Source organism: Pogoniulus pusillus, chromosome 20, assembly GCF_015220805.1.
Source record: "Pogoniulus pusillus isolate bPogPus1 chromosome 20, bPogPus1.pri, whole genome shotgun sequence".
Classification (NCBI taxonomy): Eukaryota; Metazoa; Chordata; class Aves; order Piciformes; family Lybiidae; genus Pogoniulus; species Pogoniulus pusillus.
Window position 1 is genome coordinate 21,030,414 of NC_087283.1, and position 25,046 is coordinate 21,055,459.

Below are 25,046 nucleotides of genomic sequence, written 5' to 3' on the forward strand. Positions count from 1 at the left end.
GCACTGCTGGAGAGGGTCTGGAGGAGAGACACAAAGATGATGAGAGGGTTGGAGAACCTTCCCTATGGGGACAGGCTGGGAGAGTTCAGCCTGCAGAAGAGAAGGCTCCAGGGAGACCTCAGAGGAGCCTTCCAGTGCCTGAAGGAGCTACAGAAGAGCTGGGGAGGGACTTTTGACAAGGACTGGGAGTGGCAGGATGAGAGGACAGTGGCTTTGAGCTGGAAGAGAGGAGATTGAGGCTGGAGATTAGGGAGAAATTCTTGGCAGTGAGGGTGGGGAGACACTGGCACAGGTTGCCCAGGGAGGTGTTGAAGGCCAGGTTGGATGAGGCCTTGAGCATCCTGTGCTGGTGGGAGGTGTCCCTGCTGATGGCAGGGGGAGTGGAACTGGCTGATCTCTAAGGTCGTGTTAGAGGTTAAGGGAAATTAACTGTCCCTTCCAACCCAAACCATTCTGTGGATGGAGTTTTTCACCCTCTCCTTACTCTGCAGTCCACCACCTGAGGGAGCTCCAGCTGGTTTATCTGGGGTGAATTTGGGCTGTGTTACATAGCCTAAGCTCTTGAGGAAGCTTTTGCTAAACCAGGAAGTAAATCAGTTTCTCTTTCTGCTTTGCTTCTTTTCCCTCTCTCCTTTATTTCTCTGAATCTTAACTTGTGATATTTAGGCTCAAGAAACCGTGTAGGGAATCACAGAATGGCTTAGGTTGGAAGGGACCTCAAGGATCAGCCAGTTCTGACCTGCTGCCATAGGCAGGGGCACCTCCCACTAGAACAGGTTGCTGGAGGCCTCATCCAACCTGGCCTTGAGCACCTCCAGGGAGGTTGTGGAGCACAGAATCACCCAATGTGATCACATTGGGTGATTCTGTGCTCCACAACCTCCCTGGGCAACCTGTGCCAGGCTCTCCCCACCCTCACTGTCAAGAAACCTTTCCTAACATCCACTTTGAACCTCCCCTCTGCCAGTTCAAACCCATTCCTCCTCCTCCTCCTGTCATTACAAGACCTGTAGCCCCCTTCAGCTCCTGGAAGGCCACTCCAAGGTCTCCTCCAAGCCTTCTCTCCAGGCTGCAGAGTCCCAACTCTTCTAGCCTGTCCTCAGAGCTGCTTCAGCCCTCTGAGCATCTTCCTGGCCTCCTCTCTGGACTGTCTCCAACACTTCCATGTCCTGCTTGTGCTGGGGGCTGCAGAACTGCACCCAGGACTGCAGGTGGGGTGTGAGGAGAGCAGAGCCAAGGGGCAGAATCCCCTCCCTTGCCCTGCTGATATGATTGCAAAGTGAGGTGAGAGCCTTCCAGTAAAACAGTTAACTGGAGTTGCACTCTTAGCTGCTGGCCTTGCTCTTGGCCTCAGCTGGCAGGTGGTGCTTTGGCTGTAACAGAGGAGCTGAAAGGCTCAAAGGTGAAGAGAGAAAATGCTGAAACCCTGGGATGCTTTGTCAGTGACAAGAGAGGCTTTGGAGGGGGGAGGTTGTGGTGAGGTTTTTGTGTTGGGGTGTTTTTTGTTGCCTGCCTCTGATGCCCTTTAAATCATCACAGTTGGCATTGGGTTGGCAGGGACCCTCAAAGCTTATCTTGTCCAACACCCCTGCAGTCAGCAGGGACATCTCCAGCTAGATGAGGTTGCTTAAAGCCCTCCAGCAAGTCTAACCTTGAGTGTCTCCAGGGAACCACCTTTCTGGGCAGCCTGTTCCAGTGTCTCCCCACCCTCACTGTGCACAACTTCCTCCTGATGTCCCATTTAACTCTTCCCTGCTCCAGCTTCAAACCATTGCCCTCATCTTGTCCCCACAGGCCCTTCTGAATAGTCCCTTCCCCCTTCAGATACTGGAATGCAGCTCTGAGGTCACCAAGAAGACAATCCCTAAGGCTGAATGTTAACAGCTGTGTAGGGTTCCTCTCCTCCCCTCTGCCTGGCAATCTGCCTGAGCCTTCCTTGCTTTGCCCTGAACATGCTCTTACTCTCTCTTTCTGTCTCAAGTTACCTGTACCAGATAGCTCACCTGGGTGATGATGATGAGGAGCCAGAGTTCTCTTCTGCAATGCCTCTTGAGGAAGGAGATACCTTCTTCTTTCAGCCACGACCTCTCAAGAACCTGGTGCTGGTGGATGAGCTGGACAGTTTATCTCCTATTCTGTGCTGTCAGGTTGGTTACCACCAGCAAGCTCTCATTCTCCACATCATTTGTCTCATGTGCAGAGGAATTGATCACAGCTACATCTTTGGTTTTGTTTTCCTTGCTTGTCCTCTGGATTATTTGTGCCAGAGTTAGAGAGTCACCCAAACTGCATTATCTCATGCTTCCAGAAATAGCTGCTCTGTTCTAAATGCTGGGAGTGTGGGGGGAAAAAAGTCATCTGAATTCCCAGGCAGCTACCTAAGGCCTGGAAGCCTTTGATTTTGTGGTGATAAATAACACATCTGAACACAGAGGTCAGCCTCAGACCCTCTGCTGTTCCTCTGCCCAGCCTCAGACCCTCTGCCCACTGCTCTACAGTGAGTTTGGTTAAAACTAAGCATTGTTTCATGGCAGCAGATGGTAGCCCTATGGCAACTTCACTGCTTTCAGCTTGGTTTTTGTTTTGTCTTGCTGTGAGTATCTTCTGACACTCTTTCCCCCATGCAGATTGCTGATCTGGCCAATGAAGACACACCCCAGCTCTATGTGGCTTGTGGTCGAGGGCCTCGGTCATCTCTGAGGGTTTTAAGGCATGGACTTGAGGTAAGAATTCAGAATCACAGAATGATTGGGGGTTTGGAACGATCTGGAACCTCTGCAGATCATCCAGTCCAACCCTCCTTGCTAAAGCAGTCACCCATAGCAGCTTGCCCTGGGTCACAATGGCCAGCTGGGGTTGGAAGCTCTCCAGAAAAGGAGGCTCCACAACCTCTCTGGGCAGCCTGCTCCACCCTCACACCAACCAAATTTCTCCTCCTGTTCAGATGGAACCTCCAGGGTCCCAGTTTGTGCCCATTGCCTCTTATCCTGGCACTGGGAACCACTGACAAGAGTCTGGCCCCATCTTTTTCTGCACAGGTCCTTTAGCTCTTGCAAAGCATTGCTCAGATCCCCTCTGGGCCTGCTCCTATCTGGGCTCTCAGCCTTTGCTCCTCACAGAGCTGCTGCAGGCTCCACAGCATCTTTGTAGCCTCTGATGGATTCTCTCCACTAATTTCTTTTCTCTCTTGAACTGGGGAGGTCAGAGGTACTGGACCCATTACTGCAGTAGGGCAGAGTAGAGGGAAAGGAGAACACTTCATACACCCCAGGAGACCATTTGCCTTCTTAACCACAAGGGCACATGGCTGGTTCATTGGCAACTTGTCTACCAGTGCTCCCAGGTCCTTCTCTATCAAGCTGCCTTCCAGCAGCTCAGCTCCTGACCCTTGCTGGTGCAGAGGCTTGTTCCTCCCTGCCTGGCTGCAGGATGTTCCTCCTTCCCTGGCTGCAGGACCTTCCAGTTGCCTTTGTTGAATTTCATGAAGTCCCTTTCAACTCTGCAGTCTGTCCAGGTCTCACTAAATGGCAGCACAGCCTCACTGCACTTCAGAGCAACAGCTTGAGAGGTGAGGCCAGTGGGAGAAGACCTTTGAAAGCAGAGGGCTGAAATGAAGAGATTCTCTTTTTGCCATTGTCTGGAGACAGCTCTCTCTAGGCTTGGAAACAGAAGGGTTGGGCCCTTGGCTCTGACACTGTCAAAGCCTTTTTGTTCAGCTGACTCCAGCCACCTGCCTTTAAGTCTCTTCTAATACTTTGAGTGCATTCAGCTGGAGCATTCTCAGTGTCTGCCAGCTGCTGATCTCTGTGCTGGAGACAGGTGAGGGGACCTTGTTTTTGAGCTCATCATTCAGAGCTCCCAGCATTGCTGTGTCATTTTACATCTGGTATGGGGAGAGCATCAGAACTGAATGCATTTTACATCTGGCATGGGAAGGGAGCATCAAAACTGGGAATTTGTAGATTCATAGAATGGTTTAGGTTGGAAGGGACCTTAAAGATCATCCAATTCCAACCCCTCTGTCATGGTCAGGGACACCTCCCACCAGCACAGGTTGCTTGAGGCCTTGAACACCTCCAGGGGGGAAGCATCCACAGCCTCCCTGGGTGACCTGTGCCAGTGTCTCCCCACCCTCACTCTAAAAGAGTTTCTTCCTAATCTCCAGTCTCAATTTCCCTTCTCCCAGCTCAAAGCCATTGTTTCTCACCCTGTCACTCCCAACCCTTGTCCAAAGTCCCTCCCCAGTTCTCCTTTAGCCACCCTCAAGTACTTGAAGGCTGCTCTAAGATCTCCCTGGAACCTTCTCCAGGCTGAAGAGCCAAATCTTTCCTACCCTGCCCTCATAGGGGAGGTTCTTCAGCTCTGATCATCCTCATGGCCTCCTGGACCCTCTCCAGCATCTCCATGTCCCTCTTTATGGTGCTGGGGGCAGTGCTGCAGGTGTAGCCTCAGCAGAGCAGAGAGGCAGACTCCCTTCCCTGTGCTGCTGCTCTCCCTGCTCTGGCTGCAGCCAGCACACAGCTGGCTCTAGGCTGCCAGTGACCAGTGCTGGCTCCTGGAGAGTTTGGCACCACCTCACCCCCACCCTGCAAGGCCTTCTCCTGCAGGCTGCTCTCACCCAGCCTGCATCTATGCTTGGCACTGCATTGCCCCACCTTGCCCTTAGCCTTGTTGAACTTCCTGAGGTTGTCTTGGCCTCACCTCTGCAGCCTGTCCAGGTCCTTCTGAATGAATCCCTTCCCTCCAAGCTGTCAGCCACACCACACAGCTTGGTGCCAGCCACACCACACAGCTTGGTGCCATCTACAAGCTTGCTGAGGGTCCCTGTCGCAGACAAAGGTGTCAAACAGCACTGGTTCCAGTACTGACTTTTACTGCCCAGTTATGGGACAGCTTAAAAGCTGCTGCAGGTTTGGAGAAGTCTGAAGCTCTGTTTACTGAAGAATCTTCCTCCTGTTCACTCTTAGGTTTCTGAAATGGCTGTCTCAGAGCTGCCTGGTAACCCCAATGCTGTATGGACCGTCAGGAGACACGTTGAAGGTATGCAGGCTTCTCTTAAAACACAGGGAGGTGATCATGAGCTTTGCTGTGCTTGGTTTTGCTCATTTCCTGGCCAAGGAGAGGGGGAAAGGTGCAGCTGCTGCATGCTGGTTGTGGTGCCCTCCTCAGAAGCTGTGGTTTGAATCACCGAGGAGCTCTTTTGTACTTCCAAAGCCCCCTTTGGTCCTTTAGAGTTGTCCCTCTTCCCTCTGACAAAAGACCACCTGCTTTTAGCTGCACCCATCACCCAACCTGCTGCCTCAGCTGGGGCTTTGCAGCCTCAAGCTGCTCAGCTCATCCTTTCCCACTTCCCAGAGGTTGGTGCTCCCACAGCAGCAGCCCATGGCTGTGCTTCCCGTGGGAGCGTGCTCGCTCTTTACGCGCGTGTCGACAGCCGCGGTTGTGATGGGAGAGTGAGAGCCAAATGACAGAACAGAGAAGATAAATCAGCCACAGTGTCTCTATTTTATGACTTCCCTCTCTGCCTATCTGCAAGGAAAACAGTGTTTGGGTTGGGCCACTCTCCCTGTTCAAACAGCCAGCAGTGTGGAGAGTGCTGCTGCTGATTCCAGGAAGGTTAGGGTTTGGAGTTGGCAGAACGTGCTGGATTTTGGGTTGTTGTAGGTTGGGCTTTTTTGGTCCTGATCTGAAATAAGGAGTTTGCCTGACTCAAATATGAGGAAATGCAATCCCTTGTCCTGGTTTCTTGATTTTTTTTCTGGAGAGCAAGAGCAGAGCTCCTCCAGAAACACTTCAGAAGCACCAAATGAATCTCTGTTGGCTGCTGACAGTCTCAGGGATGCTTTCCAAGGCAGTGCTTTGGGTAAATCTCCCCAAGGCTTGCTGTAGGTTTATGCACTGGATACAGAAATGCCAAACCTCAACCTGCTGTGTGGATGTGGTATCTTGTTTTGAAGCAGTCCCAGAGCAGCTTTTCCCCAGTGTGTAACCCTGAGGGGACATCAGACACTGCTGTGGGATTTCCCTTGCTGTCCAAAACCTGCTGCTGCTCTCAGGCTACCCAACGTGGGAGGAGCTTTGAGCACAAAGTGCCTTCGTGTTCCCTAGGGGAAAGAAAGAAAGGGTCAGAAGGAAAGAACTTCCACACTTCCTACCAAATGTGAGCTCTCTTCTTCAAAGAGAGATTCCAGTCTTAAGAGACAGCCCTCTTCCAGAAGGGATGAGCAGAGAAGTTGATAACATTTGTTGCTGTTGAGAGATGGAGGCTTCTGATACCACTCTTGGAGTTCCAGGGGTTAACTTTGACTTTTCAAAGAGCTGATGGAGGACTGTTGCTGATGTCCATCAAACAGACCAATCTCACTGCCTCTTCCTTCTTGGGTGTGTTTTTTTTCCCCTCCTTCCAAATTGCCCTGGTTCCAGCATGAAGATCTCCTCCCTCGTTCTGGCAAAGTTGGGATCTGTAGTCCTGTGAAACCAATCCCCTCACCTCCAACACTCTGAATTCAGTGGGTTTTAATCAGAACCTCTTAGAAATCATGGAACTACCCAAGTGCTGGTTTTGGGGGTGTCTAAACTGCCTGGATTTAGCAGCATCTGTGTGCTGTGAGGCCATTCTAAGACACGTGGAGGTTTCCAGCTCCCCATCCCAAGCAGATACTAACCTTGGCTGGTACGTGGTGATACTCACTACCAATACCAAGCCTTTTTTTTTCTTCCACAGGTGGCTGGTGGTGGAGGTGCTGATCCCCACAGGTGTGTACCTACTGCTAGGGGCTACTCTGCCATCCCACAGGTTAACCACAGAGTCCCCAAATCGTGGGGCTACTTTTTATGCTAAGCTTTTTTTCCCTACAGCTGTTGTGTAGTTGGAAGGGGGGGAAAAAAAAAAACCCACCACCAAAATAACTTCTTTGTTGTGAATGTGCTGGAGCAGGCTGCTCAGAGAGGTTGTGGAGTCTTCTGTGGAGAGATTCCAAAGCCAACTGGACGTTTTGATCCTGAGCAAGCTGCTGTGGGTGCCCTGCTTTAGCAGAGGGGTTGGACTGGGTGATCTTTAGTGGTGCCTTCTGACCCCCAACCGTGTTGAGACTTTGGGATTGTTGCCTTTGATAGCTGAGGTGTAGAAAACAATTCCTGTTCCCAGTTCTGATCAGATAGCAAATGCTCCTCTGGCTGAAGGATGTGGCTGTAAAGAGTCACAGCTTTAGGACAAGTGGACAGCAGTTCAATGGAGAGGATTCTGCCCCTCTGTTCTGTTCTGCTGAGATCCCACCTACGCTGCTGGGGCCAGCTCGAGTCCTCAGCACAGACAGGGACCTGTTGGAGACAGGCTAGAGGAGGCCACAGCAGCACTGGGAGGGCTGGAAGCCCTCTGCTGTGAGGCCAGGCTGAGAGAGGTAGGATTGCTCAGCCTGAAAAAGAGAAAGCTCCAGGGAGAGGAGACTTCCTGGTGGCTTTTCAGTGCCTGGCTTCATGCCCTCCTAGGGAGCCAGCCCTGAGCTGAGAGCACGGAGTCTGCTTCCCTACCTTGCCCCAAAAGCTGTGCAGTGAGTCACAGCTGCAGATCTCCCTGCAGTGGTAGAACAGAAGCCCAGGGAAATGGTTGCTGTCAGTCCATCAGTGTCTTTGGAGTGAGCACAATCCTCAGCTTAGTCACTGCTCATCTATCTGCTTGCTGAACTCCTCCGAGCCGGTGGGGACTGCGAGTTCAGGGGCTGCGGAGCGTGAGAGAGCTCTCTCAGGCATGGAGTGGCATAGAGAAGTGGAATTCTCCTGGGCTGAGTGGCAGTGAATCCATGAGAGATAGCAAAGAGGACAGTAGCACAGAGTTCATGGCCTGAACTGGGCTGCTTTCATAACTGCTCCTGACGTGTGCCTGCAACTGCAACAAACTTGCAGCGGAAAGAGTCCAGCTGTGGTTTCTCAGAGCCCTTGGAACGTCTCCTCTGCCTAAAAGGAGCTGACTGGAGCAATTAGAACCTTAATAACCAGCTCTGAAGGCTTGTGTCTGCAGACAGAATGCCTGTCTGTTCAAAACTTGGGCAGCCTGATGGTTGTGCTTGGGCTGGTGCAGAGCTAAGGAGAGATCTTTTCATATGAAAATCTTTGCTTCTAGCTGAAGCTACTCCTCGATGGGCCCCAGGGATTTTAATCCTCTTCAGTGCAGTTGGGCTGCTGGAATTTGTCTAACCCTGAATATGACTTTATTCACCAACTTAATTCTAGTTAATAAAACCTTTCTGCTTTCAAAAGCTCCAACAGGGAGGCACTAAAAGCAGCCCCTTTGGACTTGAAGCAGAAATGCATTTGTCAATGTTCTTGACACAAGGTTCCAGGTATGCTCTGGAGTGTCTAAAGCCAGGGAAAAGGAAAGAGTAGGAAGGGGTAGGAGTGAGCTTTCAAATGGGGGTTCTTTGTCTGCCTCTACATCATGAAATGGTAGAATAGCTTGGATTGGAAGTGACCTCCAAAGGTCATCCAGTCCAGCTGCCCTGCAGTCAGCAGGGATGTCCTCTACCACCACAGTCTTGTTGGGCCTGACCTTGAATGTTTCCAGGGATGGGACCTCAGCTACCTCCCTGGGCAACCTGTTGTGGTGTTTTGGCAGCCTCCTGGTGCAGAACTTGTTCTTCACAGCCAATATCAATCTGCTCTGCTCTCATTTCAAACCATTGCCCCTGGTGCTGTCCCTGCAGGCCTTTGCAATCAGTCTCTCTGCAGTCTTCTTGTAGCCTCCTTCAGGTACTGAAAGGCTGCTCTTAGATCTCCCTGGAGCCTTCTCTTCTCCAGGCTAAACACCCCCAGCTCCCTCAACCTGTCCTCATGGCAGAGCTGCTCCAACCCCCTGATCATTGTCTTGGCTCTCCTCTGGACCTGCTCCATCAGGTCCACATCCTTCCTGTGCTGAGGGCTCCAGAACTGGTCTCCAGTTGACATCACAGCAGAAGCAGAGCAGAGTGGCAAAATCTCCTCTCTCCGTCTGCCGACCACACTGCTTTTGATGCAGCCTAGAACACCACTGGCCTGCAAGCTCACACTGTTGGCTCATGTCCAGCTTCTCCAGCAGCAAATGGTACTTCAAATGGTACATCCCATGCCTGAACCTCCAGCTGGGACCTGGTGGTGCTTTATCATGAGAAGGACACCACCCCCACCCAGGGAGGAAGATTGCTGCACTCAAGAAGTTTGGAAAGCAACAATGCCCTTTGAAATGGAATTTTGAGAACATCCTGTCTACAAGATATTTATGAACCAAATACTTAGCCTGTGAGCTGTTAGAATCTCCCTTTAAAGCAATCAAGGAATCCTTGGAGGTTTCTGGGGGGTGAAAAATGGCTTCAGGTTTGAAGGAGAAGCTGCTGTTCAATGGGGGAAATGACCACCTTGTCACCTCGCAGGTCCTGCTGAGCTCTCCTTGTCTGCTGAGCCATGTGTTCAGATAAATTGGGGTTGCTGATGGGTTTCAATGCTGGGGGCAGTTTTGGGCCACTCCCTGCAAGAAGGACATTGAGGGGTTGAAACAGGTCCAGAGATGGGCAATGAAACTGGTGAAAGGCTGGGGAGGAGCAGCTGAGTGAACTGGGGGTGAAGGCTTAGGGCAGACTTCATTGCTCTCTACAGCCCCCTGAAAGGAGGTTGCAGTGAGGTGGGGCTGGGCTCTGCTTCCAAGGAACAAGCAATAGGACAGGAAGAAAGGGCCTCAAGTGGCATCAGGGGAGATTTAGGTTGGACATGAGAAGAAATTTCTTCCCTAAAAGGGTTTTTTTGAGCACTGGAAGAGGCTGCCCAGGGAGGTAGTTGAATCCCCATCCCCGGAGCTGTTTAAAAGATGCAGACTTGTGCTGCTGAGGGCCATGGCTTAGCACCATGTCAGGCAGAGCTACCTAATGGTTGGACTTGATCTCAAAGGCCTTTTCAAACGAAACAATTGAGTGCACAGGCTCAGTTCTCATTTCATTTCTCCAAGTGGACCCTCTCATGGAGTTCAGGAGCGTGCTGGAGGTCACAGGCTGCAAGCACTGAATGGAGCAGCAGCAGAGCTGATGGCACAGATTTGCTGCTGGAGTTGCTTTTAATGATACAAAGCTCCTCAGTTTGAGCTGAGCTGTGGTCTGTAGACCAGATGTCAGAGAGAAGAATGATGTTTTGTTGGGGTTCTTTTCTCACTTGCATATTTTGAGCTGTGTGTAAGAGCTTTCTGTTACAAACGTGACACAGCAGGTTTGGCAACACCTCCCTCTAAACAGGGTGGGTAAGAGATGGGTCAGCTCCTGAAGCATTTCTTTCACTCAGCCCCAGGCAATCTCTTTAAAGCTGCTGCTGGGACCCTGTGTTCACCCCAGTGAGACTTCTGCTGTCTTCCTTTGTGTCTGGAGTCCTTAGATGCTTCTCTGTGCCTCCACACGGTGGAGAATCACTACTTGAGGCCTCTCTTAGACCTTCACCTCCATTCTTCTTCTAGTGCTGTGGTGCCTAAGTCTGAGCTTTGGATTGAGGTATCTTTTTGCCTTGGGAAGGAAGCACTTGCATGCTAGCAGCAGCAGAAGTGGAGTTGCTTCTCTGAGGCAGTTCATTTCTTCAGTGAGGTTCCTGGCTCTTTCCCAACAGGTTTCATTGTTTCTGTTGTTCTGGTTTAATGAGCCTCTCCTCTCCCCTTCTGTGGTGCCTGGCACTTTGCAGAGGGAAATTCAACAAGCCCAAGTGTAAGGTCCTGTGCCCGGGTGGGCACAATTCCAAGCACAGTTCCAGTCTGGGTGGGGAATGGCTGAGAGCAGCCCTGAGGAGAAGGACCTGGAGGTGATGAAAAGCTCAACATGAGGCTGCAGACAGCAACCCTATCCTGGGCTGCAGCAAGAGCAGTGTGGGCAGCAGGGCAAGGGAGGGGATTCTGCCCCTTGGCTCTGCTCTCCTCAGACCCCACCTGCAGTCCTGGGTGCAGTTCTGCAGCCCCCAGCACAAGCAGGACATGGAACTGTTGCAGCCAGTCTAGAGGAGGCCACCAAGATGCTGAGAGGATTGCAGCAGCTCTGCTCTGAGCACAGGCTGAGAGAGTTGGGGCTGTGCAGCCTGGAGAGGAGAAGGCTTGGAGGAGACCTTGGAGTGGGCTTCAGTATCTGAAGGGGGCTACAGGAAGGCTGGGGAGGGACTAGTGACAAGGTCTGGGAATGAGAGGAGGAGGAGGAATGGGTTTGAAGTGGCAGAGGGGAGATTGAAACTGGATGTTAGGGAAGGGTTGTTTGCAGTGAGGATGGTGAGAGCCTGGCACAGGTTGCCCAGGGAGGTTGTGGAGCACAGAATCACCCAATGTGATGTGCTGAGGGACATGGCTTAGCAGCAGACTTGGTAGTGTCAGAAAATGGTTGGGCTTGAGCTTAAATGCCTCTTGGCAACCGCAACCCTTCTGTGGCGAGGCAGAGGAGCTTCGGCATGAGGGCAGAGCAGGCTAACCTTGGGCTCCTCTGCTCCCTCACCATTCCCTTCAGCCTTCTCTTGTGTGGGTACTCGACAGAGATGTGCTGCCACGTCCTGCCTGCAGCACCTGTGGTGCTCCTCCTGCAGATGGCCTCCATGTGTTGAGCATTTTGTTGGCCTTTGCTGGCTGTTAAATCTGGATTCAGCTCCTCGCTGGAGGCAGAACAAGTGTCTTAAAGGCTTCTAGGCCTTGTTCTGTCTCTGGCAAAAGCAGGGTAGAAGTCTTGCTTGCTAGAATGCAGAGTATGATGAATTGATCCCTCTCTGGATCATCACTTGATCCCTGGCTCAGTCCTGCAGTGTTTGGAGTCCAGCAGTGGTTGGCTTTTGGACAGCGTGTCCTAGAATGAACTTGTGCAGTCCCACCAGCAGATGTAGTGACCACAGGAACTCTTGCTGGAGAGTAACTGCTAGGCAGCTGTCAGGCTGCTGGTGTTGTGGGGAAGCCTTGCATTCACTGAATCAGCACCCTTTTGTTTTGTTCTCCCCCACACCCCATTCTCTTCCTTGCCCAGATGAATTTGATGCCTATATCATCGTGTCCTTCGTCAACGCCACGCTGGTGCTGTCCATTGGAGAGACTGTAGAAGAAGTGACTGACTCTGGCTTCCTGGGTACAACACCCACCTTGTCCTGCTCCCTTCTTGGGGATGATGCTTTGGTCCAGGTAATTGAAAGCTGCTTCTCATGTGTCTGCTCACCTCTGCTTGCTCTCAGCTGTGGTTTCTGGAGTGCTTCCTACGTCACGTTGAAAGGTGTGGGTTGGCAGAGAGTGGCACTTAGCTTTTCCTTTCCCACATTCCTGGGAGGTGGAAATGGAGCACCTGGTGGAAATGGATCAGGACTATCTAGTCCTGATCTCCTTCAATGCCTGCTCAGTAGTTCCTTGGTGTAGTGTAGATTGGATGCTTCCTGCTGGCTTCATGCTGGTTCAACCAGTTCCATAGCAGATGGGTCACTGCTGCCAGGAGTGGTGCTCAGCTTTGGCTTTTCCTCTTGTCAGGACCATCAGTGAGGTGGAAATGGTGAAGGAATGAGTAATATAGACTTAATGTGACCTTTTGTTCCTTCAGGTCTATCCAGATGGGATCAGGCATATCCGAGCAGATAAGAGAGTCAACGAGTGGAAGACCCCAGGGAAGAAAACCATTGTGAAGTGTGCTGTGAACCAGAGACAAGTGGTGATAGCACTGACTGGAGGAGAGCTGGTGTACTTTGAGATGGACCCAGTATGTGTGCTCCTGTGGAGGAGTTTGGAAGAGCAGGGCAGAGTATAGAACCATAGAATCAGTCAGGGTTGGAAGGGAGCACAGGGAGCAGCCAGTTCCAACCCCCCTGCCATGCCCAGGGACACCCTACCCTAGAGCAGGCTGCCCACAGCCTCAGCCAGCCTGGCCTCAAACACCTCCAGCCATGGGGCCTCTCAGCACTCTCCTGCTCAACAACTTCCTCCTCCCCTCCAGCCTCACTCTCCCCACCTCCAGCTTTGCTCCAGCCCCCCCACTCCTGCCACTCCCTCACAGCCTCAAAAGTCCCTCCCCAGGTATTTTGGAGCCCCCTGCAGATGCTGCAAGGCCACAAGAAGGTCCCCTGGGAACCTCCTCTGCTGCAGCCTGCACAGCCCCAACTCTTTCAGGCTGTGCTCACAGCAGAGCTGCTGCAGCCTCTCAGCATCCTCCTGGCCCTGCTCTGGACACTCTCCAGCATCTCCACAGCCCTCTTGGCCCAGGGGCTCCAGCACTGGATGCAGTATGAAGCATGCCAGAGACTGATCCTTGATCAGACCTTCAGGAAAGAGTTCTGTAGTGAAGTATCCCTCTAGAACACCCTTCATAGGCAAACTCTGTCTGAGTTAAATGATTTGATGGCTGATTCAAGTCTCTAAAGTTTATAATTCACTGGAAGTTACTTATTTATCCCACTTCTCATTCTTCCAATTGAAACTGAGGGATAGAGTAGGTCAGTGAAGTGTCTGGAGACCAATTCTTGTGAGGAGCAGCTGAGAGAAATGGAATTATTTAGCCTGGAGAAGAGGAGCCTGAGGGGAGACCTCATTGCTCTTTGCAGCTCTCTGAAAGGAGGTTGTAGCCAGGTGGGAATCAGTCTCATCTCACAAGGAACAAGTGGCACTGGTTGAAAGGGACCTCTAGAGGTCACCTAGCCCAAATGATGAGAGGTGACAGCCTCAAGTTGTGCAAGGGAAGGTTTAGGCTTGATATTGGGAACAATTTCTTCCCCAGAAGGGTTGGCAAAGCCTGGAACAGGCTGCCCAGGACAGTGATGGAGTCCCCATCCCTGAAAGGATGGAAAAGCCATGGAGGTGTAGTGCTGCAGGCCATGGATTTAGCACCAGACTTGGTAGAGAATGATTGGAGTGGATGATCCTAAAGGGCTCTTCCAACCAAAAGAATTCTGTGATCCTATGAACTGAGGTCATAAAGTACTAAAGCTTGGAAAAGAAGGCGGGAGGGAAGGTGTGGAGAGCCAGCTGGGTGCTGGCTTGCACTGTGGGCTCTTTAACAGGTCTCTTGTGTCTTTTGTCTCAGTCAGGACAGCTCAACGAGTACACAGAGAGGAAGGAGATGTCAGCAGATGTGGTCTGCATGAGCCTGGCCAATGTGCCCCCCGGGGAGCAGCGCTCTCGCTTCCTGGCCGTGGGGCTGGTGGACAACACAGTCAGGATCATCTCCCTTGACCCTTCGGTGAGTCTCTGCTGCCTCTGCCTCTCTGTGGGCCTGAAACCTCTCTGCTGCAGGACTGCTTCCTAGAGTCACAGAATCGACCAGGGTGGAAGAGACTTCCAAGATCGACCAGTCCAACCTAGCACCCAGCCCTGTCCAGTCAACCAGACCATGGCACTCAGTGCCAACCTAGGACCCAGCCCTGTCCACTCAACCAGAGCATGGCACTGAGTGCCAACCTAGCACCCAGCCCTAGCCAAGCAACCAGAGCATGGCACTAAGTGCCAACCTAGCACCCAGCCCTGTTCAGTCAGCCAGGCCATGGCACTGAGTGCCAACCTAGCACCCAGCCCTGCCCAACCAACCACACCATGGCACTCAGTGCCAACCTAGCACCCAGCCCTGCCCAAGCAACCAGAGCATGGCACTGAGTGCCAACCTAGCACCCAGCCCTAGCCAGTCAACCAAGCCATGGCACTGAGTGCCAACCTAGCACCCAGCCCTAGCCAATCCACCAGACCATGGCACTCAGTGCCAACCTAGCACCCAGCCCTAGCCAAGCAACCAGACCATGGCACTCAGTGCCCCATCCAGCCTCGGCTTCAACACCTCCAAGGACAGTGACTCCACCACCTCCCTAGGCAGCCCATTCCAATGCCAATCACTCTCTCTGTGAAGAATTTCCTCCTAACATCCAACCTATACTTTCCCCAGCACAACTTGAGACTCTGTCCCCTTGTTCTGTTGCTGGTTTCCTGGGAGAAGAGCCCAACCCCACCTGGCTACAGCCTCCCTGCAGGCAGCTGCAGACAGCAATGAGCTCTGCCCTGAGCCTCCTCTTCTTCAGGTTGCACCCCCCCAGCTCCCTCAGCCTCTCCTCACAGGGCTGTGCTCCAGGCCCCTCCCCAGCCTTGCTGCCCTTCTCTGGACACTTTCCAGCACCTCAACATCTCTCTTGAATTGAGGAGTCCAGAACTGGACACAGCACTCAAGGTGTGGCCTCAGAACAGTTTGCCCAGGGAGGTGGTGGAGTCCCTATCCCTGGAGGCGTTAAAGAAACGCCCTGGACATGGCACTCTTTTGCCATGGTTGATGCTGGCTTGAACTTGATGATCTGAGAGGGCTTTTCCAACCCAAACAGTTCTGTGATTCAATGAGATGTTCCAAAGGGCACTCCAGAGTTGGGCTGTGTCCATCCAAACTGCCTTTGTCTAGTCATAGAATCAGCCAGGCTGGAAGAGACCTTCAGGATCATCCAGTCCAACTTATCACCCAGCCCTATCCAATCATGACCAGGAATGGTTAGATAACATTCATGGCTTGTCTCCTGCTTGGGAGGAAGTGAGACCCTTGATCCTCCTCCCTGGAGGTGTTGAAGGCCAGGCTGGCTGAGGCCTTAAGCAGCTGAATCTGGTTGAGAGGTGTCCCTGCCCGTGGCAAGGTGGTTAAGAGTGGATGATCTCTAAGGTCCCTTCCAACCTAAGCCATTCTGTGGTCCAAACCTGTAAGAGATTTTCTTGCTGCTCTGCTCTCACCCACACCTGGAGGCTCAGCTGGTGAAGGCATTTTCTTCTTTGTTCTTGTTTGATTCTGGGCTTTCCCTGCCCCTGTCTCACTATTTTATTCCATTCTGGGCTTTCCCTGCCCCTGTCTCACTATTTTATTCCATTCTGGGCTTTCCCTGCCCCTGTCTCACTGTTTGATTCCAGTACTCAAAACAGACTCATTCCTCAAGCAGCCTAGCAGCAAACCAGCATGATCATTCCTCTCCCTGCAGCAGGTGAGTGTCCAGAGGATGGCTGAAGGAACACAAACTTTACTTAGGTCTCTCATAACTACAACCTGTGGCCAGAACAGTTTGGAAGGATCCACTTTATCTTCCTCAGACCTCAGGGCTGCAACTACCAACCAAAGCCCACTGACCCAGGGTCTATTTTTTGGGTTTATGTGCTGAATGGTGGGGGGAGTGGTGATGGTTTTGATCTACAAGGGCGTCTTTAAGCTCCTTAGGTAGAGGTTGGACCCTTCTTGCCATGCCAAGCCTTACTGACCTGTGTCACCTCTTTTCTGCCTCCCTCAGGACTGCCTCCAGCCTCTCAGCATGCAGGCCCTGCCTGCCCAGCCCGAGTCGCTCTGCATCGTGGAGATGGGTGGCACAGAGAAGCAGGATGAGCTGGGGGAGAGAGGCTCCATTGGCTTCCTCTACCTGAACATTGGCCTGCAGGTGAGGGCTGCCTGCTTCTGGCAGGCCTTTTCCAAGTGAGTTGCTCACTAAAAGACAGATTGCTGCAGCAGCTTTGGCATCACCCAGCACGACACAAAGCCTGGCTGTTCCCTCTCTGCTTACCAACCTTGGCTGGGGAATTCAGAGGCTTGAGATGTTGTCCCAGACTTCATGGAGGACAAAGTTGTGCTTCTCACCTGCTAGGAAGTTGTTATGTTTTCTAGGTGAAATGTTCAGTAAGGCTCAACAAAGCCAAGTGCAAGATCCTGCACCTGAGTCAGGGCAGTCCTGGGTACCAATCCAGGCTGGGGGTGAAGGGCTGGAGAGCAGCCCTAAAGGGAAGGCCTTGAGAGTGCTGGGGGGTGAAAAGCTGGAGATGAACTGGACACTATGTGCTGCCAGTCCAGAGCCAGCTGTGTCCTGGGCTGATCCCAAACAGTGTGGGCAGCAGGGCAGGGAAGGGATTCTGCCACTGCTGTGCTCTGCTGGGGACAGCTTTGGAGTCATCGGCACAGCACAGACAGGGACCTGTTGGAGCGAGGCCAAATGAGGCTGGAAGGGCTGTGCTGTGAGGCCAGGCTGAGAGAGTTGGGGGTGTTCAGCCTGGAGAAGAGGAGGCTCCAGGGAGACCTTCTGGTGGCCTTGCAGTGCTGAAAGGGGATGATCAAAGAGCTGGGGACAGTTTTTTTTCCTCAGGGCCTGTCGTGCCAGGCCAAGAGGTGATGGTTTGAACTGAAGGAACTTCATAGTGGAGAGAAGGAAGAAGTATTTGACACTGAGAATGAGGAGAGCCTGGCTCAGGTTGCCTGGAGAGGTGGTAGATGCCTCATTCTGGGTCAGATCTGGGGCTTGGAGCAACCTGCTGCCTTTGCAGCTGACCCTGCTGAGTTGGATTGGATGAAGCTTTCAAGGTCCCTTCCAAACTAGAGCATTCTATGAGTCATTCTCTGAAGTGTTGTTGTGCAGCTGTTCAAAACCTGCTTGCAGGGCAGAGCATCAGAGAAGTAGCTGCCCACAGCCCCAGGCTCTGCTTTGAAAACTCCACTTCTGTACAGCTTTTTTCTTCTATCCACTCCTGACACTCTGCTCTTTGACCCATAAACTGTTGTTTGGACAATTCCAAAGTAATCAGAGCTTCTCCCTGCCTCAGATTGGATTGCAACCTCTTTCTGAGCAGCCTGAGTTTGCAGCTGAATGAGAGGGATAGGAATCTGTTCAACATCTTCCTCAATGACATTGATGAAGGCACAGAGTGTCTGCTCAGCAAGTTTGCTGCTGACACCAAGCTGGGAGGCTTGGCTGAGACAGCTGCAGGCTGTGTGGCCATCCAGAGAGACCTGGGCAGGCTGAGAGCTGGGCACAGAGGAGCCAAATGAGGTTCAACAAGGATGAGAGCAGAGTCCTGCAGCTGGGGAGGAATAATGAACTGCACCAGTACAGGCTGGGAGGTGACTGCTGGAGAGCAGCTCTGTGGAGAGGGACCTGGGGGTGCTGGTGGAGAACATCCATGGCACAGCAGTGTGCCCTTGTGGCCAAGAAGGCCAATGGGATCCTGGGGTGTATTAGGAGGAGTGTGTCCAGCAGAGCAAGGGAGGTTCTCCTCTCCCTCTACTCTGCCCTGCTGAGACCTCCTCCTGAGTACTATGTTCAGTTTGGGGCTCCCCAGTTGCAGAGGGACAGGAACTGCTGCAGAGAGTCCAGCAGAGGGCTACGAGGATGATGAGGGACTGGAGGGCATGGCTGATGAGGAGAGGCTGAGGCACCTGGGGCTGCTTAGTCTGGAGAGGAGAAGACTTAGAGGGGATGTTTATAAACGTCTGAGGGCTGGGGGTCAGGAATGGGGGACAGGCTCTGCTCACTGCTCCCTGGGACAGGACAAGCAGCAATGGATGGAAGCTGCAGCACAGGAGGTTCCAGCTCAACACAAGGAGAACTTCTTGACTGGAAGGGTCCCAGAGCCCTGGCACAGGCTGCCCAGAGAGGTTGTGGAGTCTCCTTCTCAGGAGCCTTTCCAGGCCTGTCTGGATGTGTTCCTGTGTGCCCTGAGCTAGATTATGTGGTCCTGCTCTGCAGGGGGGTTAGACTCAATGATCTCCTTGTGTCCCTTCCAACCCCTACCATCCTGTGAGCCTGTGAATCTGGAATCAAGCCTTGACTTTCTCATGGCTTGCATGAGGCACCAAACTTCTCAGTGTTCATCTTTTGGTTGATTTGGTTTGGTTTGGCAGCAATCCCCTCCTGTCCTGCAGGAGCTCTGCTTGGTGACCACAAACCAGTTCAAACACAGCACGGTCAGAGGGAAGGAATCACCCCAGAATCCAGGGGAGGAATCATAGAATTAACCAGGTTGGAAGAGACCTCCAAGATCATCCAGTCCAACCTAGCACCCAGCCCTATCCAATCAACTAGACCATGGCACTAAGTGCCTCATCCAGGCTTTTCTTGAAGACCCCCAGGGACGGTGCCTCCACCACCTCCCTGGGCAGCCCATTCCAATGCCAATCACTCTCTCTGCCAACAACTTCCTCCTAATATCCAGCCTAGACCTACCCTGGCACAACTTGAGACTGTGTCCCCTTGTTCTATTGCTGGTTACCTGGCAGAAGAGGCCACCCCCCCACCTGGCTACAGTACCCCTTCAGGTAGTTGGAAGCACCTGGTTCTTCAGAAACAGCTTCTGTGCTTTGAGGAGCTCTTAGCTGCTTCTCCTTTCTGTGCAGTGCTGACCTAACTTTGTGCTTTGGTGGTGTGCAGAACGGTGTCCTGTTGAGGACTGTCCTGGATCCTGTGACTGGAGACCTGTCAGACACCAGGACCAGGTACCTTGGCTCCCGGCCCGTCAAGCTCTTCCGCGTCCGCATGCAAGGCCAGGAGGCGGTAAGTGAGAGGAGCTCCCCGAGGGCTGCACTCTCTCAGCAGCTCACTTTTCTTCTGGTCATAGCCAGGACCCTCTGGGTAAGAGTTGGGAAGTTGAGTGACCTCCTGCTGTGATCTTCGATGGCGAGCGGAGTCCCTCAGGGGTCAGTCCTGGCACCAGGCTTGGTCAGCATCTCTGTGGGTGCCATGGACAGAGGCACTGAGTGCAGCCTCAGCAGGTTTGCTGCCCACACCAAGCTGTGTGCTGCAGCAGGCAGGCTGCAGGGCAGGGATGGCAGCCAGAGGCACCTGGGCAGGCTGCAGAGGTGGGCACAAGCCAAGCTCAGGAGCTTCAGCAAGACCAAGGGCAAGGTGCTGCAGCTGGGGGGAGGCAATGGCAAGCACCAATGCAGGCTGGGCAGTGCCAGGCTGCAGAGCAGCCCTGAGCAGAGGCACTTGGGGGTGCTGCTGGAGGAGAAGCTCAGCAGGAGCCAGCAGTGTGCACTTGCAGCCCAGAGAGCCAAGCAGAGCCTGGGCTGCAGCAGCAGCAGTGTGGGCAGCAGGGCCAGGGAGGGGATTCTGCCCCTCTGCTCTGCTCTGCTGAGAGCCCACCTGGAGTCCTGCATCCAGTGCTGGAGCCCCTGGGCCAAGAGGGCTGTGGAGATGCTGCAGAGTGTCCAGAGCAGGGCCAGGAGGATGCTGAGAGGCTGCAGCAGCTCTGCTGTGAGCACAGCCTGAAAGAGTTGGGGCTGTGCAGGCTGCAGCAGAGGAGGCTCCCAGGGGACCTTCTGGTGGCCTTGCAGCATCTGCAGGGGGCTGCAAAAAAGCTGGGGAGGGACTTTGGAGGCTGTGAGGGAGTGGCAGGAGTGGGGGGAATGGTGCAAAGCTGGAGGTGGGGAGAGTGAGGCTGGAGGGGAGGAGGAAGTTGCTGAGCAGGAGAGTGGTGAGAGGCTGGGATGGGTTGCCCAGGGAGGGGGTTGAGGCCTCATGGCTGGAGGTGTTTGAGGCCAGGCTGTCTGAGGCTGTGTGCAGCCTGCTCTAGGGTAGGGTGTCCCTGGGCATGGCAGGGGTTGGCACTGCCTGCTCCTTGTGCTCCCTTCCAATCCTGTTTGATCCTGTGATCTTGGGGAGGTCTTTTCTAAGCTTAATATGATTTGCATCCTCGTGGCCAAGGTGGTCTCCTGGGGTGTGTTCAGAAGAGTGGGGCCAGCAGGTGGAGGGAGATTCTCCTGCCCCTTCACTCTGCCCTAGCAAAGCTACCTCTGGAGTATTGGGTGCAGTTTTGGACTTGCCAGGGAATGACTGGAGGGAGTCCCATCAGAAGCTACAGATCTGCTGAGGAGCCTGGAGCAGCTCTGTGAGGAGGAAAAGCCCTGAGGCTGCTGAGCCTGGAGAAGAGCAGCCCCAGAGGGGATCTTAGCAATGCTCAGTGAAAACTAAAGGAGCTGTGAGGGGAAAGAGGATGGAACCAGACTCTTGTCAGTGGTGCCCAGAGACACAACTGAAACCCAGGAAGTTCCACCTCAACAGGAGGAGAAACTTGTTTGGTGTGAGGGTGCTGGAGGCCTGCAGCAGGCTGGGCAGAGAGGTTGCAGAGTCCACTGAAGATTCCAAACCTGTCTGGATGCATTCTGGTGTGACCTGCCCTAGGTGATCCTGCTTTGGCAGTGGGGGGCTGGACTCAGTGATCTCCAGAGGTCCCTTCCAACCCCTACAGTGGCTCACAGCTCACTGTCACAAGCAATCTCGTTGCTGATACTCCTGAGGAAGCAGCCTGCAGTGCTGCCCTGCTTTCTTCCAGCTGGGACTCACCTGACCCACAGGCTGTGTTTGCAGTGTGTTTGGAAAGCTCAGAAACAGCTGCTTGGGCTTGGAGACACTGAAATAGTTCTCCTCTTGCCAGCCTTAGTGCACAGGGCAGAGCTCTTCCTTTTTGATGCAGTTGATGGCTGTCTCCTCAGAGTGTTGTGAGGGACTGACTGGCTGCAGTGCATCATTCCAGGGAGGTATTAGCAGGATTTGGCACAGAGGGAGGAATGTTGTATCATCAGAAGTGCCATTGCCAGCCCTTCTGATGTGGCACTGGGGAGATTAGCCACCCCCTGTTTGCCTCATTTTTTGGATGACACCTTCAGAGTTGAGAAATCTTGCTGCTCAGTCTGAGGGGCTGGATCTGGCAATCCCAACTCTGCTTTAATTAATTCACTCTGGGTCAGTCTTTTCAGCCTGCTCTTGCCAGTCTGCCAGCTTGGAGCTGAGGTGTGCTCTGCAAGCTCTAACAAGAGAGTGCTTGCAGGACAGCTGAGTGCTTTTGTGCTCCTTGGCTTGCAACATGCAGAGAAACAAAACCATCAGAGAATCCTTGAGGTTGGAAGAGACTTTTAAGAGCATTAAGTGCCACTGTTAACCCAGCACTGCCAGATCACCACTGCACTGTGTCCCTCAGCATCACATCTACACAGCTTTGAAACCCCTCCAGGGATGGGGATTCCACCACTGCTCTGTGCAGCCTGTGCCAGGATTTAATCAGCCAGGAAGAAAGGCACCTGGGGGTACTGGTAGATGGTATGCTGAACAGGAGCCAGCAGTGTGCCCAGGTGGGCAGCAGAGCCAGTGGCATCCTGGGCTGGCTGAGGAGCAGTGTGGGCAGCAGCACAAGGGAGGTTCTTGTGCCCCTGTGCCCAGCACTGCTCAGGCCAGCCCTGGAGTGCTGTGTCCAGCTGTGGGCTCCTGAATTGCAGAGAGCTGCTGAGGTGCTGGAAGGTGCTGAGAGAAGGGCAGCAAGGCTGGGGAGGGGCCTGGAGCACAGCCCTGTGAGGAGAGGCTGAGGGAGCTGGGGGGGTGCAGCCTGCAGCAGAGGAGCCTCAGGGCAGAGCTGATTGCTGCCTGCAGCTGCCTGCAGGGAGGCTGTAGCCAGGTGGGGTTGGGCTCTGGTGCCAGGCAGGCAGCAGCAGCAGAAGGGGCCCCAGGCTGAAGCTGTGGCAGGGCAGGTGTGGGCTGGCTGTGAGGAGGAAGCTGCTGGCAGAGAGAGTGATTGGCACTGGCATGGGCTGCCCAGGGAGGTGGTGGAGTGGCCGTGGCTGGAGGGGTTGGAGCCAAGGCTGGCTGGGCACTGAGTGCCATGGTGTGGTTGTTTGGTCAGGGCTGGGTGCTTGGTTGGCACTGAGTGCCATGGTGTGGTTGTTTGGGCAGGGCTGGGTGCTAGGTTGGCACTTCAGTTAAGTGCCATGGTCTGGTTGCTTGGCCAGGGCTGGATGCTAGGTTGGCACTTAGTGCCATGCTCTGGTTGGTTGGGCAGGGCTGGGTGCTAGGTTGGCACTGAGTGCCATGCTCTGGTTGCTCAGCCAAGGCTGGGTGCTAGGTTGGACTGGCTGAGCTTGGAGATCTCTTCCAACCTGCTTGATTCGATGATTCAGTATCCAAGCCAAACCACTTCTGGTGCAGCCTGAGACTGTTTCCTGTCATCCTCCTTATTACCTTGGGACATTCTACTTGTGCCAAGTCAGTGATGGGCTGGATGAGGCCTTGAACAACCTCTGGCAGGGGGTTGGAACTGGATGATCCTTGAGGTCCCTTCCAACCTAAACCATTCTATGATTCTAAGTAACCTGTGTTTGCTTGTGTCAGGCAGGAAGCAAGGCTGCACTGACATGGATTTACCCAAGTGAAGAGTTCTGAAGTCCATCTGCTTCCTTCCTTTCCTTTAACTTGATGGCAGATAGGCTGATTATTTTAAGTGTGTGGCACATGTAAAGCATTTGGATCATGCCAAAGCAGTAAATGTTTTGTTGTTAAAGAGCTGTTTCCATCAGAAAAGGTTACTGTTAACAAAGAGAGATGTGGAAGTATTTGTTGGTTTTGCTTTTAAAGGTAACAGTTTTTATTGTGCCTTAGTCTGAGCATTCCTTCTCTTGATAACTCTCTCAAGTTCCTCTCTGTTGTGTGCTGTTTCCAGATAAAACCATCTCTGGAAAGTGAGCAGCACCTTTTGGAGGTGTGCTCTGGGCTGGGAGGAGTCCCTCTGCAAGAGTTCAGTTGTATCAGGGGGTGGGAATCCAGCACTGCACATCCACTCATTCACAGATTGGTCACAGGTTTGGAAGGGACCTCTGGAGATCATCCAGTCCAGCCCCTCCTGCTAAAGCAGGGCACTCACAGCAGCTTGCCCAGGAGCACAATGGTAGGGGGAGGTTGGGAGCTCTCCAGAGAAGGAGACTCCACAACCTCTCTGGGCAGCCTGCTCCAGGCCTCCAGCATCTTCACACCAACTAAGTTTCTCTTCCTGTTCAGATGGCATCTCCTGGGTCCCAGTTTGTGCCCAGTGCCCCTTGTCCTGTCACTGGGCACTACTGACAAGTGTCTGGCCCCATCCTCTTAATCCCCACAGCTCCTTTAGGTCTTGCTGAGCACTGATGAGATGCCCTCTGGGGCTGCTCTTCTGCAGGCTCTCAGCCTGTGCTCCTCAAAGAGCTGCTGCAGACCACTCAGCATCTTTGTAGTCTCTGCTGGACCCTATCCAGTACCTTCCTGTCTCTTGAACTGGGGAGCCCAGAAAGATTATTCTTGCTCTTGGAGGTTGTGGAGCCTCCTCCTCTGCAGATTAGCTGAGTCCCCAGCCCTGATGGATTTGTTGTGTCTCTCTCTCTCTCCCAGGTGCTGGCCATGTCGAGCCGCTCCTGGCTCAGTTACTCCTACCAGTCACGCTTCCACCTGACCCCCCTCTCTTATGAGACACTGGAGTTTGCATCTGGCTTTGCTTCTGAGCAGTGCCCAGAGGGCATTGTAGCCATCTCCACAAACACACTGAGGTAAGGACCACATGGGGCCAGGTGAGTTCTCCTAGGCAGGGTGGCAGGCAGAGGGGGAGGAGGGGTAGATGTTCTCAGTGGAAAGAGGTAAAGTGACTTAAACCTTAATTAAGAGTTAATGTGAGGTTGAGGCTGTGTGATGGCAGGTAAAGATTTGATAGAATCACTTGGATGGGGAAGAGAATGCTCCAGGGAGGCCTTAGAGCAGCCTTCCAGTACTTGAAGGGGGGTACAGGAGAGCTGGGCAGGGACTTTGGACATGGGCTGGGAGTGCCAGGACAAGGGACAATGGCTTTGAGCTGGGAGAGGGGAGATTGAGACTGAAGATTAGGAAGAAGTTGTTTACTGAGGGTGGGGAGACACTGGCACAGGTTGCCCAGGGAGATTGTGGTTGCTCCCTCCCTGGAGGTGTTCAAGGCCAGGCTGGATGAGGCCTTGAGCAAGCTGAGGTGGTGGGAGCTGTCCCTGCCCATGGCAGGTAGAATGCAGCTGGGTGATACCTGAGCCCCCTTCCAACCTATGATTTTAGAAATCCAGGGGTAACTCTGCTCTGAAAACCAAACCTCTGCTTTGAAAGTGATAACAGAACTAAAAATCATCCTCAAATCCTCTGCTCCTTGCCAAGGAGAAGCTTTTAATTCACACAAACCTGCTGTGTGTTAGCATCTGGTGCTTTGTGGTCAGAATCAGCCCACGTGATTTAGAGGAATCAGAGGCATGACAGGGATGTATTTGTTGCCTTTTCAAAGTGCAGCTTAGATGTTTCAGAAAGAAAACAAAATGGTGATAATAGGAGCACCCAAATCCAGCAGCACTGCTTTATGCACTCAAACAGGCTCTTGTTTCAGATCAGTCCTCACTGAGCTCTTCCAGCCTTCAGGGCTTCTGAAGGAGGCATTCTTTCTGGAGAGCCTTGTGGGTTCTTAGTCACCAGATGCCAGAAGAACTGGCATTTCAGCTGGCAAGTCACAGGAAGAAAGACTTGGCATTGCCCACTGGATG

At 53.1% G+C, this 25,046-nt stretch overlaps 1 protein-coding gene across 1 annotated transcript in view; it reads left to right on the plus strand.

Moving 5' to 3' along the window:
• Positions 1 to 25,046, plus strand: part of SF3B3 (splicing factor 3b subunit 3) — a 57,551-nt gene that overhangs the window by 14,288 nt on the left and 18,217 nt on the right. Inside the window, exons 9-17 of the mRNA XM_064160535.1 lie at positions 1,982 to 2,147; positions 2,628 to 2,723; positions 4,968 to 5,040; positions 11,991 to 12,142; positions 12,549 to 12,704; positions 14,022 to 14,177; positions 16,237 to 16,380; positions 19,135 to 19,257; positions 23,890 to 24,044. Of these exons, the coding sequence (XP_064016605.1) occupies positions 1,982 to 2,147; positions 2,628 to 2,723; positions 4,968 to 5,040; positions 11,991 to 12,142; positions 12,549 to 12,704; positions 14,022 to 14,177; positions 16,237 to 16,380; positions 19,135 to 19,257; positions 23,890 to 24,044 (1,221 nt within the window). The remainder of the gene's footprint in view (positions 1 to 1,981; positions 2,148 to 2,627; positions 2,724 to 4,967; positions 5,041 to 11,990; positions 12,143 to 12,548; positions 12,705 to 14,021; positions 14,178 to 16,236; positions 16,381 to 19,134; positions 19,258 to 23,889; positions 24,045 to 25,046) is intronic.